Consider the following 18,427-nt stretch of genomic DNA (forward strand, 5'->3'; position numbering starts at 1 on the left):
TATCATCACATTGAAAAACATGTCTTGCATATTGTTCATACAGATCAATTCATTATTCAGTGAAAGTAGAACAAGACATTGAGGTAGAACAAGTCAAGACAATGGCAAGAGAAAGTGTAATAACTATAGAGATGGTGCAGTGCAGGTAGACACTTAGATGTAAGGTTCCAACAAAATAGACTGTGAGGTCAAGAGTCCATCTTAACGTATTAGGTGAACAATTGTCACCTTGTCGTGGTGGAGAGGCTTGTGTGGTCCTGTGATCCCGAGAGCAATGCTGTCTGGAGCTATGCTCCTGGTAGGATCAGCCATGGTGGTAAGGTCGAGGGTTAGGTCCTTGACAAAGAACAATCCAACCAAGGCCTCAACAGTGGAACAGACGGATGAAGTTACTTCGAACTCAATGGCTGTGAAGGTGGATGAAGGCAGCAACAAATCCATCAGCTCCAATCGTCATGGTTTCCATGCCGTTGGAATCAGTTGGTTGATATGTGAGGTATCGTGTGCTTCTTGGAGCGCAACATCAAGTACACGTTATACGAATACATGCACAGGAGTCTTCACTTTGTGGGCCACTTCAGAACGAAGACCATCATCCTCGACCTCGAGGGATAGCCACGACGGCTAGGTGAACATTTAATAATCTTGCAGCTGCAGGATAGAAGCTGTTCTTCAGCTTGGTGCAATGTACCTTCAGCCTTTTGTATATTCTGCTAAATGGGAGAGGGGAGAAGAGAGAATGTCCAAGGTGGGTGAGGCTTTTGATAATGCTGGTGGCTTTATGAGATAGTGAGAAATATAGACAGAGTTCATACAGAAATGGTTGGTTTCCGTGATGTGCTGAACTGTATGGTCTACTGTCCTCTCCTATCAGGTTCATCCTTTGGCCCTTTACCTCTTACACCTATTACCTCCTTACCTTAATACTTTCTTACTTCACCTCCCCCTTCCCCACCTACCCACCTTCCTCCTTACCTGGTCTCACTTATCACCCTGTATGCACAACTCTCTGAAGTTTCTTACAGTTCTGGGTAGATCAGTTGCTACACTGAGCCATGTTGCAACCAAATAGGATGCTTTCTGTGGTGCATTGATAAAAATTGATTAAGGGTTGATGGGGACATGCCAAATTCCCAGGTCCTGGAGATTGGTGATGGGTCTGCTTGTAGTTAGAGCATTCAAGGTGGTGCTGCAGTCAATAAACAATAGCCTAATGTTGGCTGTTTGCTGTCGAGATGCTGCAGAAATGAATTTAGGGCCAGAGAGGAGGCATCTACCATAGACCTCTTTGGCAGCAGGTAAATATTTAAAGACATGTACAATTCTGTATTCATTCATCCTATATATAATTTGATCAGGTATCAGTTGCAAGGAAAGAGTTTGTGAACCCTTTGCAATTACCTGGTTTTCTGAAGTAATTACTCATAAAATGTGGTCTGATATTCATTTAAGTCACAATAATAGACAAACATAATCTGTCTAAACTAATAACACATCAACAGTTGTACTACTTCTCATCAATACTGAGTACACCATCTAAACAAACACAGTCTAGGTTCAAAAATGTATGTGAACCTCTGGGGTAGTGCCTTCTACAAAATCTATTTGGAGTCAGGTGTTACAATCAATGAGATAAGATGGGAGGTGAAAGTTGTAGATGTGCCCTGCCCTATAAAAAAGACACACACAATCAGGGTACTGACAAAGCCCTGCTCTTCTCAAGAAAGATCTGTTTATATGCACCATGCCTCGAACAGAACAACTTTCAGAGGACCTTGGACGAAGAGTTGTAGAGATGCAGGAAGCTGGAAAAAGCGAGAAAAGCATTTTTAAAGACTTGAGTGTTCATCAGTCCACAGAAAGAGAAATTGTCTACAAATGGAGGAAATTCAGTACTGTTGCCACTCTCCCTGGGAGTGGGCTTCCTGCAAATACCACACCAAGAGCTCAATGTGCGATTCTGAAGGAAGTGAAAAAGAATCCAAGGTAAAACCAAAAGACCTGCAGATATCTCTATAACTTTCTAAGGCCTCTGTTCATGAGTCCACAATATAAAAAAAAATGAAAAAGAATGGTATTCATGGAAGGACACCACAGAGGAAACTACTGTTCTCCAAAAAAAAACATTGCTGCACATTTCCAGTTTGCAAAAGACCACCTGGATATTCCAAAATTCTTCTGGGACAACGTTCTGACGGCAGATGAGAGAAAAGTTGAACTTTTTGGCAGAAATGTTGGGAGGATGAAGGGCACTGCACAACAACACCAAGACATCATGCAACTGTGAAGCATGGTGGAAGGAGCATCATGGTTTGGGGCTACTTTGCTACCTCAGTGCCTGGAGAGCTTGCAATTATTGAGGGGACAATGAATTCAAAGTTGTTTATCAATATCTTACAGAAGAATATTAGGGTAGTTACCTGAAGCTTAATAGGAATTGAATGATGCAACAAGATAATGATCCAATACACAAGAGTAAATCAATTTTGGTTTAAAAAGAAGAAAATTTGTGTTTTGGAATAGCCAAGTCAGAGTCCAGACCTTAACCCAATTAAGATGCTGTGGCATGACCTGAAGAATGCTGTTCATGCATGGTATCACGGAAATATTGATGAACTGAAACAGTTTTGTATAGAGAAATGGTCTAAAATTCCTCCTCACCCTTGTACAACGTTCATCAGCAGCTACAGGAAATATTTGGTGGAGATTATTGCTCCTAAAGGAGGTTCTACCAGTTATTAAATTCAGGGCTTCGCATACCTTTTCGAGTCTGGACTGTGAATATGTTCAATAACGACATGAAAAGTACAATTGCATTGTGTGTTATTTATTTAGGCAGATTATGTTTGTCTATTATTGTGACTTAGATGAAGAACAGACCACATTTTATGAGTAATTAATGCAGAAAACCAAGTAATTGTAAAGGGTTTTCAAACTTTTTCTTGCAACTCTAGAGTCATTTATGGGAGAAAGATAAAATACATAAATTTTCTAAATTTTACCTAATGTAATACTCATTATTTTAATATCCATTGTTACCCTTTGTAGGATTATCAGTCTGTCATTTACACACAAGGAAATTGTCGTACCATGTGAAAATTGTATGACGTCTGAAACATTTGTAGGTTATTTTCACATAAACAATCTTGCAGAAGATGGTTGTCATTATTAAAAGAAATTGTCCTTTTCTCTGACCCAATTGTTTTACTATTGCTGTCTGGAATGCATTAAGAATGCCAATTCTCTAGTGTATTGCACAAGCTATAAAAAAGCTGCTGTTGAATTATTAATTCTTGATGTATGATCATGTATGAAGAGCTGCTGTACATTGAAAATTCTACCTTATGTACAAGGATTATAATAAATCCAAATTTGCTCTGCACAGGTACCGTCTTGTCAGAGTAGAATCTAATCATTAGCTTGTGACATCTTCAGCAGACACCTAAATTAGAATATGAAAATGCAAACTTAGTTGCAGTATTACAGCACGAGTAACCACCATAGCAAATTTAAGACATTACATCTGAAATTGCACTTTAAATTGTATGAACCCTCAATTGCCAAGTGCAAAAGGAAGAAATGAAGCAGACTTCCAGCTGTGAGGGTTGGTGGCTACCAAATGGAAGGAACCTGTAATAACAAAATTGATATTTGATTGCATGCTGCAGTTAAAATTTGAGAAAACTGATGAGATATTGTGGCTTTGCTTAGTAGATATCTTCTTCATGATATTGGTTATTGTAAGAAACTGCATGTTTTAAAACTGAAATTGAAATTAATTATTTATCCTGCATCAACAAAAGATGCTAATTGCATTTCAGCAACATGCATTTTTGTACAGGGTAAAAGGCAATAAACAGCAAGAATCTGCATTGAGTGTACCAGAGTGACAGCACAGACAAATAATTGGAGGGAACACTTCTTATTCTGCTGAGAGAGTGAATACAAAATGATGATGAAAGGGAGATTGTGCTCTAAACTGGTGTGACAAGGACGTTTCAATAGAAGCTATTTATGCCAAACAAAAGCAGTTGACAAACATTTCACTTTCATTTGAATTGCAAGACTCATACTGGAGACTGACAATGCCAGAAATACCCATCAAGTCAGGCACAGCTGTGGGAGAAGAAACAAAATTATGTATCAAATCGTACACCCTTTGTGAAAACCCCAACTTCAGTTTCTGACCTGAAATATTAGCTCTGTTTTTCTTCCCACAGAAGTGGCTTTGACCTGGAGGGTATTTATTTGATTTAATGTTTCTAGCATTTGAGGTTAGTTTTTAATTTTCGTATTGAAAACTCAGACAGTGACAAGGATACTAAGACAGAATATGTTTTCCCCAACCAGCTCGCAGATGTATTGCTCATTTCCCATACTAACTGCTATCATCCAGCTACCCTTACAGCCGTGTTGCTTTGTGGCCCCCTTGGATCCAATTATTCTTTTAGTTTTGGTGCCTCTTTCACGCACAGACCACACCAGCAATTAGCTCTCAGAGGCCGTTGAATGAACTTCAAATGTCTCTGATGTTCAATGGTATCTAAAACAAAAGTTTAAAAAATATGCCTTTCTGAAAATTGCTTTTAATTGCCACTGAGTAATTGGAAACATCACAACGAAGTAAAATAAAAATCCACTTCCTCATAGATCCAGCTCATTGAAATGAAAGATGTTAGTGATGTAACGTTGGGGACATGGTGCTTGAGGAATGGTTGTGGTTCATCTCAGTCTCGAGGCTGAGCATGCTCATTGGCACCTGACCAACCGCTTGCAGCCATGCGCATTGCGCGGTACACCTGCTATCCGCTCGTGACCAAGCCATTAGCCACAGGCGCTTCCATTGAAAGTTGGGTGACTTGGTTTGAGTGGGAACTTTAACCTAGAAAGCAAACAGTTTACTACAGTTTTGAATCTTGTTGATCACATCGTATGAGTTACTCTTTTTAATTTCAAAAGTGTCTTTGGTAATTAGCAATAATCCTAGTGAAAGTCTGGGTAAACGGAATTACTTTTTATCTTGCAGATGGCAAAGAAATGGCACAGACATTGACATAAACTTGGATTACCGTTATAGTTTGATTGGTGGTACTCTGGTGATCAATAACCCAGTCAGGACCCAAGATTGTGGAACATATCAATGTTTTGCTACAAATTCGTTTGGCACAATCGTGAGCAAAGAAGGAAAACTCCAATTTGCATGTAAGTTTACAGAACTTTTTCCATTGAAACAGTTTATTTCCGGGATTAGACTTGAATGCTGTTTTAGTTATTATTTAAATGATAGGTTCTGAATATGTGCTGACGAGAAAAAATATCACCTGTCATGTGTATATATTGGAAAAAAATGCAAGAGCATTTGGCCTGTATTTTCTGTCCAATGCACACTCATTTTTTTTCTATTGGCTAGAATCATGTTTCACTGCAAACATTCCAGACTTTGGTATCCTCTTTTGCAGTGTAAAATCTTTTGTAAAAAGCAAACTATTTTGTTTGCAACATTTTTAGCAACAATAAAATCCACGGAGTAATTATTTACTCAAAATGCTTTGTGAAAATCTAATTTCTATATTGTTTTATTTTGGAGAATAAGTTGTCACTGGTCCTATAATTATTTATAATTTTGACATGATTTGAATAGTAAAGATGTTTATGATGCTGTAAGCAACTCAACTTTCTGTTTATCTGTCTTCATTTATTTACTCGTTAGTTAATGCAGTCTGTTACCAGTGCATTTGCCATATCAATCTTCCAAAATAAAGAGAGAATGTTTTGTTTGTTTTGTGAAGACCTCTATGTGTTGAGGCTTTGAAATTGATATGAAAACATAAAACTATTGTGTGGATTAAAACTAAGATGGTGAATTCAGAGGGAAAAAAATCTGACCTCACAAACCTATATTATAGTCATGAATGATAGAAGAAAAAAAATTAGGATACGTATTTTTTTTCAGAATCTCATGTGTTGCAATGATTTAAAACATTGTGGACAATGCTATGTTTTAACTTACTTCTTGCTAAATAGTCTCACTATTCTACATAAATTATGATTTCACTCCATGTAGTGAATATGAATATCTGTGTGCATACAATTGCTTGAGAAAATCTTACTCTTTTTCAACTTTGGAACTTGATTCTTTTTGGAAGTCAAGAACTCACTTCCTTATGCTGTATTTTGGTTTTCCTCCTCTAAAATCAATCTAAGAATAGATCTGGAAACAAGTTACCTTCATGCGTTCTTGCACAAGTCCTGGAGCTATGTTCAGTGTATCTTGAAGATGGGCTAAGTGGTTTTATATTGTGACATCCTTGTTGATGCAGCACTGAGGAAACCATTTGTGAAGATTTTAGTTTTAAGTGGACCGGTGAGAAGTTTTCTTCGGTGGTGAACCAATGATAGAGCCAATGATGTCATTTCAAACTGTCTACACTAAAGTTGAGGGTTAACCTTGTAGATGAGGGCTACTTTAGAATGGGACTGAAGTGGTTATATTTCATTACTAAGGACTGCCGAAGGCTTCATTACTTTTTGTTTGTATTTATCAACTGTTTGTCGACAGGCTATCAAGAGGCAAATATGATTACAAAATGAACATTTCTACAGGAAATATTGATGTATTTATAAAATGTTCGAGTAGCGAACTGATTTTAAGTGTACGTTTTGCATTTCATTCTTGAACTTAAGTTGGAAAGAAATGGAGTATTAAATAAATGGTGTTCAACTTATACATTTTCAGAATTAAGTTAATGTTTTAAAATTGTATTTAAATCAGTGGTATATTCTGGGTTTGTGAAAAGGAACATGAGTTTGCAAGGACAGTTAAATATTAGCAAAGATCATTCTTGTCATTGTATCATCTCTGATTTGTTCAGTGCCCTAGTTGTAGGTTTCTGTTAGTGTGAACTGTTGGCAGGGATTCAACATTTCACTAGGACAGACTGCCATTTTGCAAGTGACATTGAGCATCATTAAAATTGAATTGTGAAGTTGAATATATTTGTTTAGCATCCTCAAGTACTGGCAAGTAGATTTTTCCATCCATTTCCCTTCCATTTTTAGGCATAATCACTGCTATAACATGAACCAAGTTACAGGAGAGACCTTAAAGTTGGTTGATACAAAGAACACACACAAAATGCTGGTGGAACGCAGCAGGCCAGACAGCATCCATAGGAAGAAGCACAGTTGATGTTTCGGGCCGAGACCCTTTGTCAGGACTAAATGAAAGAAGAGATAGTAAGAGATTTTAAAGTGGGAGGGAGGGGGGAGATCGGAAATGATAGGAGAAGACAGGAGTGGGGGGATAGAGCTAAGAGCTGGAAAGTTGATTGGCAAAAGGGATACAAGGCTAGAGAAGGGAGAGGATCATGAGACGGGAGGCCTAGGGAGAAAGAAAGGGGGAGGGGAGCGCAGAGGAAGATGGAGAGCAGGCAAGGAAGTATTTTGAGAGGGACAGAGAGAGAAAAAAGAGAGAGAAAAGAGAGAGAGAGAGAAATAAAAAGGAAAAAATAAAAAAAAATTTAAAAAAGAGATGGGGTAAGAACGGGAGGAGGGGCATTAACGGAAGTTAGAGAAGTTAATGTTCATGCCATCAGGTTGGAGGCTACCCAGACGGAATATAAGGTGTTGTTCCTCCAATCCTGAGTGTGGCTTCATCTTGACAGTAGGGGATAGACATATCAGAATGGGAATGGGACGTGGAATAGAAATGTGTGGCCACTGGGAGATCCTGCTTTCTCTGGCGGACAGAGCGTAGGTGTTCAAAATGGTCTCCCAGCCTGCATCGGGTCTCACCAATATATAGAAAGCCATACCGGGAGCACTGGACGCAGTATATCACACCAGCCGACTCAAAGGTGAAGTGTCGTCTCACCTGGAAGGACTGTCTGGGGCCCTGAATGGTGGTGAGGGAGGAAGTGTAAGGGCATGTGTAGCACTTGTTACACTTACAAGGATAAGTGCCGGGAGGGAGATCGGTGGGAAAGGATGGGGGGGACAAATGGAAAAGGGAGTCGCGTAGGGAGCGATCCTAGTGGAAAGCAGAAAGCGGGGGAGTGAAAGATGTACATGGTGGTGGGATCCCGTTGGAGGTGGCAGAAGTTGCAGAGAATAATATGTTGGACCTGGAGGCTGGTGGGGTGGTAGGTGAGGACAAGGGGAACCCTATTCCTAGTGGGGTGGCAGGAGGATGGGGTGAGAGGAGATGTGCGTGAAATGAGAGAGATGTGTTTGAGGGCAGAGTTGATGGTGGAGGAAGGGAAGCCCCTTTCTTTAAAAAAGGAAGACATCTCCTTTGTCCTGGAAAGAAAGGCCTCATCCTCAGAGCAGATGCAGCCGAGACTGAGGAATTGCGAGAAGGGGATGGCGTTTTTGCAAGAGACAGGGTAGGAAGAAGTATAGTCCAGGTAGCTGTGAGAGTCCATAGGCTTAAAGTAGACATCAGTAGATATCCAATATTGCATGATATTGTTATAGGTAACAGGTCAAAGGTAACAGTAGGATAATTATATAGTTACAATGTACTTACAATGCTTCCTTGACATTAATATAGTTTCACACCTCCTTCTTTGCACCTACACTCCAGACACCCTAAATGAAAGTTCATCAGCATTGTCTGGTTTGATGTCAACAGCTCCAGGAAAACTATGGTTCAGGACTGTGTTTGAAATTCCATCTGCAATTCACATTCAAATCTGAAGAATAGCTGCTGTTGAACTTAATATTTGTTTTATACCCTAACTCCAAAATACGCCCTAATATCATGAAGATGGACACAATTTGGAGATTGTGGCCTTTTATAGCGATAGGCCCTGATCGAGTACCTGTACCTGGAAGGGCTCTGTAAACCTCTGCCAGCCAACTGGCTAGGGTGTTGAAAGACATTTTCAATCTGTCATTGCTACAGTCAGAAGATTCCACCTGCTTCAAAAGGGCAACAGTTATACCAGTGTCCAAATAGAGCAGCATGAACTGCCTTAATGATTATCATTCAGTAACACTCACATCTACAGTAAAGAAGTGCTTTGAGAGATAGGTTATGCCTAGAATTAACTCCTGCCTCAGCAAGGACCTGGACGCACTGCGATTTTCCTATTGCCACAAAGTGTTATGATGGATGTGATGTCATTGGCTCTTCACATGGCCTTGGATCTCCTGAACAGTACAAAAACCTATGTTAGGATGCTCTTTATTGATTGTATTCAGTTCACCATTTAATACAATAATTCCAACAGTTCTTATCAAAAAGCTCCAGAACCTGGGCCTCTGTACCTCCCTCCGCAACTCGATCCGCAACTTCCTAACTGAAAGACCACAATATGTGCAGATTGGGAATAACATCTCCACCTCGCTGTTCATCAATACTGGTGCACCTCAGGGATGTGTGTACTACTCTCTCTACACCCATGACTGTGTGGCTAGGCAAAACTCAAATACCATCAATAAATTTGCCAATGATACTATTATTGGCAGAATTTCACATGGTGATGAGAGTGTGCACAGGAGTGAGATATATCAGCTAGTTGAGCGCTGTCACAGCAACAACATTGCACTCAACATCAGTAAGACCAAAGAACAAATTGTGGACTTCGGAAAGGGTAACAGGTGGGAACACACGCCAGTCCTCATCAAGGGATCAGAAATGGAATGAGTGAGCAATTTCAAGTTTCTGGGTATTAATACACCTATACTGGACCAAACATATCAATACAGCTACAAAAAAGACATGGCAGTGGCAGTATCATCTGGTATGGGGAGTAACTACGCAGGATCAAATAAACTACAGAGTTGTAAATTTTGTCAGCTCCAGCATGGGCACTAGGCTCCATAATATCCAGGACATCTTCAAGGAGCAATGCCTCAAAAAGGTGGTGTTCATCACCCAGGTCAAGCCTTGTTCTCATTGTTACAGTCAGGAAGGAGGTACAAAGCCTAAAAGCACACATCCAGCAATTTCAGGAACAGGTTCTTTCCCTGTGCTATCTGATTTCTGAATCGATATTGAACCCATGAACACTACCTCACTACTAAAAATCGTATTGCAGCTGCTAAAACAATAAATTTCATGACATATGCCGGTGATATTAAATCTGGTTCTGATTCTGAAGGAGGAAATCATGAAAGGACTTTTTACTTTTGATGTAATGGTTGTATGCGTGTGCAGTGTCTCTCCCCCGCCATATCAGACAGTGATGCAACCAGTTGGAATGCTCTCCACAGATTATCTGTAGAAACTTGCAAGAGTCTTTGGTGGCATACCAAATCTCCTCAAAATCTTAATGAAATATAGATGCTGTTTTGTCTTCTTTGTAATTATGACAATGGGTTGCACCCAGGATAGATCTTGAGAGAAGTTGACAGCTAGAAACTAGAAACTGCTCTTCCTTTCCACAGCTGATGCCTTATTAAGGACTGGTGGCTGTTCCCTGGACTTCCCTGTCCTGAAGTTCACAAGCAATTCCTCGGTCTTTCTGAGCTGAGTGCAAGGCTGTTGTTGTGACACCACTCAACTAGCTGATCTCTCGACTTCCTCTGAGATTTTGCCAACAATGGTTGTGTCATCATCAAACTTATAGATGCTGTTTAAACTGTGCCTGGCCACACAGTTGTGGGTGCGGAGAGAGTAGAGCAGTGAGCTAAGCATGTGTCCTTGAGGTGTGCCAGTGCTATTGACAGCAAGGAGGAGATGTTATTTCCATCCACACTGGCTGTGGTCTCCTGATTGGGAAGTCAAGGATCCAGTTGCAGAGGGAGTTAGGGGCCCAGGTTTTGAAGCTTGTTGATTAGTACTGAGGTTTTGGCTATGTTGTACATTGAACTTTAATCAATAAACAGCAGCATGACATGGGTGCTGCTACTGTCCAGATGATCCAATCCGAGCAGAGAGCCAGTGAGATGGAATCCTCTGTAAACCTATTGTGGTATAGGCAATGCAGACAGTCAATGTCCTTGATAATTCTGATTATGACCAACTTCACAAAGCAACTCATCACTGTAGATGTGAGTACTACTGGGCTGTAGTTGCTGAGGGAGCTCACCCTGCTCTTAGTGTGCACTGGTATGATTGTCGCCCTTTTGAAGCAGGTTGCATCCTCCAGTTGCCTCAGTGAGAGATTGAAGATGTCCTTGAGCACTCACGCATTGGTTGGCACAGATACTCAGTGCCCCACCAGGTACACTATCAGGTCCTGATACCATATGAGGGTTCACCCTCTTGAAAAATGTTCTGATGCCAGCCTCAAAACAGAAGTCACAGGGTCACCGGGTACTGTAGGGATACGCACAGGTGTAGTTTAATTCTCCCGTTTAACGTGTGCATAACAGTGGTTGAGCTCGTTTGGGAGGGAAGTTTCACAGCCATTCATGATGTTAGGTTCCTGCCTCATAGGAAGTAATGACCGAAAATCCTGTCAGAGTTGACGTGCATCTGATTCAGTCTCTAACTTCAATCAGCATATTGTTCGCTCTTAAAAAAGCCTTCAGCTGGTTGTTCCTCGACTTCTTGCATAGTTCTGGATCACCCATCTTGAGTGCCCACAGATCTACCCCACAGAAGACTTTGAATCTCTTGACTGATCCATGGTTTTTTCTAGGTGTATATCCGGTATGTTTTTAAAGGCAGACATTTGTCCACACAGGTCATGATGAAGTTGATGACAACTGTGGTGTGGTCATTCAGATTCGAAGATGAATCCCTGAGTATTGTCCAGTACACTGACTCAAAGTAGTCCTGTTAGTGCTCCTCTGACTCCCTGACTGTGCCTTCTCGGTCCTCACTACTGCTGCTGTATTCTTTAGTCTCTGCCTCTACAGACAGAAGAGTGGACTTTACAAAATGTGGGCATGGGATGGCACAGTTATTATTCCTGATGGTGGCATAGCAGTGGTCACGTGTGTTGGCTCCTCTGGTTTCACAGGTGATATGTTGGTAGTAGTTGTTCAGAGACTTCTTCATGTTGGCTTGGTAGAAATCCTCCACCGTGATAGAGAAGGTATCAGGGTGCGCTATTTTGGGACTGCTAATCACGATGATCAACTCCTCTAGTGCCTAACGTTGACCGAAGGTGGAATCTACATCACTACTGGGATGAAAACATCCCTCGGCAGATAAAAAGATGGCACTTGACTGCAGATGTTCCAGGTTGAGAGAGAGAGAACTGCCACATTTATGCACCACAATGAGGTAGTCATGAAACATTCCTCACCTTTTCTCCTTTAAAAGACTCAGATATCCTGTCTTTGCAGTGGATGGTGAAGCCCTTTAGCTGCAGCGCTGCATCCAAAATGCTGGAAATGAGCCATGTTTCTGTAAAGTAAGTACAGAGCAGTCCCTGACATCCCCCTCTGGTACTGCAATGTTGCTGTGAGGACTTCAGTTTTATTTTCCAGAGACTGTACATTCACCAGCAGGATAGTTGGGAGTGTGGGTCTAAAGGCTTTGTGTTTCAATCATACTTGCAGCCCAGCACACCTTCCTTGCTTCCTTTTTCTTAAAGGGGATCGGCTATCTGGAGACCAAAAGCAAGATGGCTGTTTCACAGAGGCATAGCTCACCCCAACTCTTGTGACAGGTGGAGAACTCTATTTCCAGGTTGAAATTCCAACTTGCCAGCCAGCAAAATATTACTCAAGGAACTTAAATGCCATTATCAACAAGAACGAAATAGTGTTCTCCACCTGTCACATCAGAGCTGGAAAATTTAATCAGGCAAGCCTGAAGAAGTCTCTGCCTGACTACCATCCAATACACCCCCTGCAACATGAGAGAACCTCACACTCACTGGATATCACCATCAAGAATACCTAGTGCTTCACACACCGCCCACACTTTGGTGAATCCAACCACCTGGCTGTGCTGCTTCTCCATGTGAACAGACAGACTGAAGGTTGTGGCACTGACGAACGAGGCCATGAAGAGCTGGAAGAGAGATGCAAAAGAATGAATTTGTGATTGATTCAAATCGCTAATCTGGACTCTGTTGATGTATTTGTGCATAGACCAAATGAATACACCTGAGTTGTCACTGACGTAAATAAAGACATTCGTGGATGTGTATGTATCCACAAAAACATTGAGGCTTTGCCATCCAGAAGGCCTGGATGACCCTGACTATTCAGGATATGCTGAGGGTGAAATATGTGGCATTTTAAGGCTGCAATGCAGGGTCATTTAAGGAGACTGGATCTGACCTCTAGAAGGTCATAGTGAGCATATCCAGTTTTGGACTGAACTGGAATCATGGATGGACACTCAACAATTGAGACAGGGCTTTCACAACACTACATTCTACAATGGGATTGTTTAGCATAATTGGCAATGGCCCCCATCAGTTCTGGATGATCTCAATGCATTTATGAATGCTTTGATAAGGAGGAATGGCACAAACACTCAACCTCCCGATACCTCAAATAATCATGTAATTTCTTTCTCTGAGGCTGAGTCTGGGCACCCTTCAAGAGTTAAACCCTTGAAAGTCATCAAGTCCAGACTGCACCTATCTGATTACTAAAGATCCTTGTGGACCAACTGGCTCGAGTGTCTACAGCCATTTCAACCTCTTCCTTCTGTGGCCTGAGTTTCCCACTTGCTTCAAACGAAACTGTTATACCAGTGCTCAAAAAGTGTGTGTGACCTACTTTAATAATTACCATTTGGCTGTGCTTATGACAACTGCCGTGAAATACTTCAGGGTTGGTGTTGGCACAAATCAACTCCTGCCTCTATTACGCAAACACAAGGAAATCTGCAGATGCTGGAATTTCAAGCAACACACATAAATGTTGCTGGTGAACACAGCAGGCCAGGCAGCATCTCTAGGAAGAGGTACAGTCGACGTTTCGGGCCGAGACCCTTCATCAGGACTAACTGAAAGAAGGGCTAGTAAGAGATTTGAACGTGGGAGGGGGAGGGGGAGATCGGAAATGATAGGAGAAGACAGTGGGGGGGGCGCGTGATGAAGCTGAGAGGTGGACAGCTGATTGACAAAAGGGATACGAGAGGATCATGGGACAGGAGACCTAGGGAGAAAGAAAAGGGAGAGGGGGGAGAAACCCAGAGGATGGGCAAGGGGTATAGTGAGAGGGACAGAGGGAGAAAAAGGAGAGAGAAAAAAAATGTGTGTATATAAATAAATAACGGATGGGATACGAGGGGGAGGTCGGACATTAGCGGAAGCTTGAGAAGTCAATGTTCATGCTATCAGGTTGGAGGCTACCCAGATGGAATATAAGGTGTTGTTCCTCCAACCTGAGTGCGGCTTCATCTTTACAGTAGGGGAGGCCATGGATAGACATATCAGAATGGGAATGGGACGTGGAATTAAAATGTGTGGATGTCTTGCAAAACTGGCCTCTGAGTGTTTTCTGCACTGTTCCTCCTAATGAACACAGCATAGTGTCCAAAATGGTTGATTGTCAGTAAATTTGGGCTACAGACTGAACAAGAAAGAATTTACAGTAAGACTGATCTTGTTCTTATGTATCTATGAAATATGTATCAACCTACACTGCCTATGCTAGTTGCTCACTCTATATGCATCAGCTGAGAACTGTATGCACTGAGAGACCTGACCAGGGTTGCTAGCCAATGCCTTTGAGCTGCACCTAAAAGTGGATGCATTGTAATAATCTGTGGGCCACTAGCCTAGGGTACTGCACAGAGACAGAGGCACAGCAGAGGAGTCAGTCAAACTCACAGTGAGGGGGAGAACAATTCTTTTGTTGTTTTTTGTAAAATGCTAAACAGGAAAATAGAGCAAATACCTGCAGTACATACTAATTAAAGCCAGCTGAGACATTTGATTTCTGTAAACCAGGGAACTTTGAGAGATGTGTCAGATGTTTTGAGAGATTTAGGGTTGCAAGCAATCTTGCACAGGCTTCAGATGATCATCAGCTAAGCAGGCTGATATTCTACATGGCAGATGACATCATGGATGGATTAGGACTGACAGATGTTCAGAAAAAGGAATACTAAGCATTGCAGGACAAACTCAAAGTATATTTCACAGGCAAACAAAATGTGATATATGAGAGGACAAAATTCAACTCCAGAAAACAGGAGCCAAATGAAAGTGTAAATGACTTCATCACAGCATTGTATGCCCTGTCAGACAACTGTGCATAAGAAATTCTGAGAGATGAGCTCATTAGAGACAGGATTGTTGTTGGGAAACTAGGCACCAAATTGCCAGTGAGACTTCAGTTGCAGGCAAATCTCACACTAGAGAAAGCTATTACTATGGTCGGGCAGAGTGAGAATGTTAGTCAGCAAGAGGCAGAACTCAGGCATGAAAATGATGCTGAGGTAAAGCTAGAAGCTGTACAAAATGGAGGGTACAAGCAAGGTGCGGTGAAAGAAAGACAACAGAAAAAGAGAACAGTAGGGCTCAGCTCAAACAAGCAAAACAAAGAGCAGATAAAATTTCCAAGTGCAGGAGATAAGGCAAGTCTCCATTCCATGTCAAAGAGCACTGTCCATCCATTCCATGTCAAAGAGCACTGTCCAGCAAAAAAAGTGAAATTCCACCAATGCATTAGAGTTGACAGTTATAAAAGCTAGCATCATTCAAAAACAGTTCTTCAAGAGGTCAAAGAAGACCATGATTCAAATAAAAAGAGAGCTTTCCTTGGGGTTCTGGATTCAAATAAGCAAGGCTGGTGTACTACTGTTCAATTGCAAAATGAAGCAGTGACATTCAGAATGGACACTGGGGCCGATGTTAAAGCTATCCCCAAATGCCTGTTCACAAAATTGGCAAAGAAAACAGGCATCATACTAAACCCAACAAAGAAAGTTCTCATGGGGCCAGTGAAAATAAAGTTCAGTGTGAAAAGAATACTTACAAATTCCATGCGTGAAAATGAGAAACAGTTAAAGGAGGATGTCTATGTTGTTCAACATCTCTTCTCACCACAATTGGGATGACATGCCATTGAGAAGCTGAACCTCATTGCAAGGTTAGATTTGCTAAACAATGTTCAGTGGTAGGAATAGTACCCGGAGTTGTTCACAGGCCTGGGGATACTGAAAGAAGAGTACCTTGTCCAACTAAGGCCAGGAGTGACACCGTACTCTCTAACTACGGTGAGGTGTACACCAGTCCCATTGATGAATAAAGTCAAAGTTGAACTTGAGAGAATGGAGGCACTTGACATGATAACTAGAGTGAATGGACCTACTGACTGGTATGCGGGCATTGTTCCTGTTCCCAATACAGGTGGCATAGTGAAGATCTGTGTTGAACTATCAAAATTGAATAATGCAGTAAGAAAGAAGTTTATTTTGCCCTCTATTTAGCCCGCATTGGGTATGCTGGACTGAGCAAAGTTCTTAACCAAACTAGATGCAAACTCAGTGTTCTGGCAGATCCATTTAGTTCCTGAGTCACAGAAGCTCACAACCTTTTTATCAAGCCATATGGATAATATGCCTTCAAGATACTCACTTTTGGCATCTCATCAGCCCCTGAACCCTTTCAGATGAGGATGAACCTAATTTTGAAGGGACTGGAAGGAGTAGTCTGCCACATGAATGATGTAATCATCTTCGGAGGCTCAAGTAAGGAACATAACAAAAGACTGGTAGCTGTCTTGGAGAAACTGAAACAGGCTAGAAGCACCATGAGCAAAAAGGAAGGTGAATTTGCAAAGTTAAAGGTGAAGTTGTTGGGCCACCAGCTGTCCTCAGAGGGAGTGCAACCAGATTCAAACAGACAGTTTGGAACATGGATCAACCTATGAATATACTAGAGATTCTCAGTTTCCATGAGGTGGTAAATCAGCTTTGAAAGTTCATTTCTGATTTGGCAGCAAAAACAAAGCCACTTCAGGGCCTCCTCTCTCAGAGAAACATTTGGACCTGGAACACACCACAGGAGAAGTCATTCCCATCACCTAAAGCAGAGCTAACCTCTCCGCCAACATCGGCATTCTTTGATCTGAACAAAGCAACCAAGGTCTCAGCAGATGACCCTTCCCTTAGCTTTGGGGGAGTGCTCATGCAAAACTGCAGTGGTGTATGGAAACCAGTCGCTTATGTATAAAGACACTGACTCCTACTGAACAACATTACATCCTGACTCTCATGTGAGCTTGTGAACGCTTCAGCTGCTACTTGATAGGCACTAAATTCCGACTGAAACCAGACCACAAGCCACTTGTCAGCCTCCTCAGCTTGAAACACTTAGGTGACTTACCTCCACGTCTCTAAAGATTCAGAATGAGGCTTATGCGATGCTGTTATGACATTGCACTGGTCCCTGGCAAATCTTTCACAACATCAGACACCCTGTTGAGGATGACATGCAAAAGTGAGTGGACAGAAGCTGACTTCACCCTCATGGAAGATACCAATATGTACTTAGCTCAGCTACGTGAAAGCTTTCCTGCATCACAGAGTAAACTGGATGAAATTTGTGCTGAGTTGAAAAAGAATCAAATCTGCAGCAAGGTCATGCAATACTGTGAGCATGGATGGCCAGCTGTTCCAAAAGGAACTCATGAACTCAGATCTCACTGGCTGGAAAGAAATACAATCATCATTTTGTTGGTTGGCTGCTAAAGGGCTCCAGACCTGTCATTCCTGCTTCTATGCACGCCGATACCATCAGTCAAATCCACCAAGGACATTGAGGAATCAAAAAATGTTGTCTCAGAGCAAGCCAATCCATGTGGTGACCAGCTCTGAGCACAAAACTGGAAGATTATGTAAAACAATGTGAAGCATACAGAAAACTGCACAAAAATCATGCTGAAGTTCTCTGTCCCACAGAATTCCCCGACTTTCCATGGCAAATTGCAGGCATAGACATTTTTGAACTGAAAAGTGTGAAAGGTTCTCACTGTGGATTACTACTGATGGAAGGTTGAGATGTCCAAGCTGCCCTTTACATCTTCAGCAACAGCTGAAAGCTGTTTTTGCTCACCATGGAATACCAGAGAAAGCTGTGTCAGGCAGCGGTCCACAATTTAGTTGCTCAGAATTCAAAGTCTTTGTGAGGAACTATGAGTTCAAAGACCAGACAAATAGCCCACAGCACCCTCAGGCAAATGGGGAAGCAGAAAGTGCAGTGCAGATTCTCCTAGCGAAGGCCAAAGACCCCTACAAAGCACTTCTAGCTCATCGCTCCACACTTCTTGCGAATGCTTGTAGTCCATCAGACCTGTCAATGGGTTGGAGACTGAGAACAAGCCTGCCCATTCTTCCTTCCCTTCTCCAACATCATTCACCAGACTTAGCCAAAGTGAGAAATTTTGAGACAACAACAGTGTGAGAAATTGAAAAGCGGGCATGATCTCAGACGCAGAGCTAAATTTTTGTTGCCACTCAGGAATGGTGAAGCTGTTTGAGTTTCAGACTATTTGACCAAAGGAACAATAGTCCAGTAGCAAGCACATAATCGCTTGTGATCAGATCTTACCTGAGGTG

General features: G+C 41.7%; 1 protein-coding gene across 3 annotated transcripts in view; it reads left to right on the forward strand.

Annotated features, from left to right (window-relative positions):
* LOC134356779 (contactin-4-like) overlaps positions 1-18,427 on the forward strand; it is a 2,290,679-nt gene that overhangs the window by 1,421,897 nt on the left and 850,355 nt on the right. For all 3 annotated transcript variants that reach the window (XM_063067893.1, XM_063067892.1, XM_063067894.1), the window contains exon 6: positions 5,027-5,202. In XM_063067893.1, the coding sequence (XP_062923963.1) occupies positions 5,027-5,202 (176 nt within the window). The remainder of the gene's footprint in view (positions 1-5,026; positions 5,203-18,427) is intronic.

This window comes from Mobula hypostoma, chromosome 15, assembly GCF_963921235.1.
Source record: "Mobula hypostoma chromosome 15, sMobHyp1.1, whole genome shotgun sequence".
Lineage (NCBI taxonomy): Eukaryota > Metazoa > Chordata > Chondrichthyes > Myliobatiformes > Myliobatidae > Mobula > Mobula hypostoma.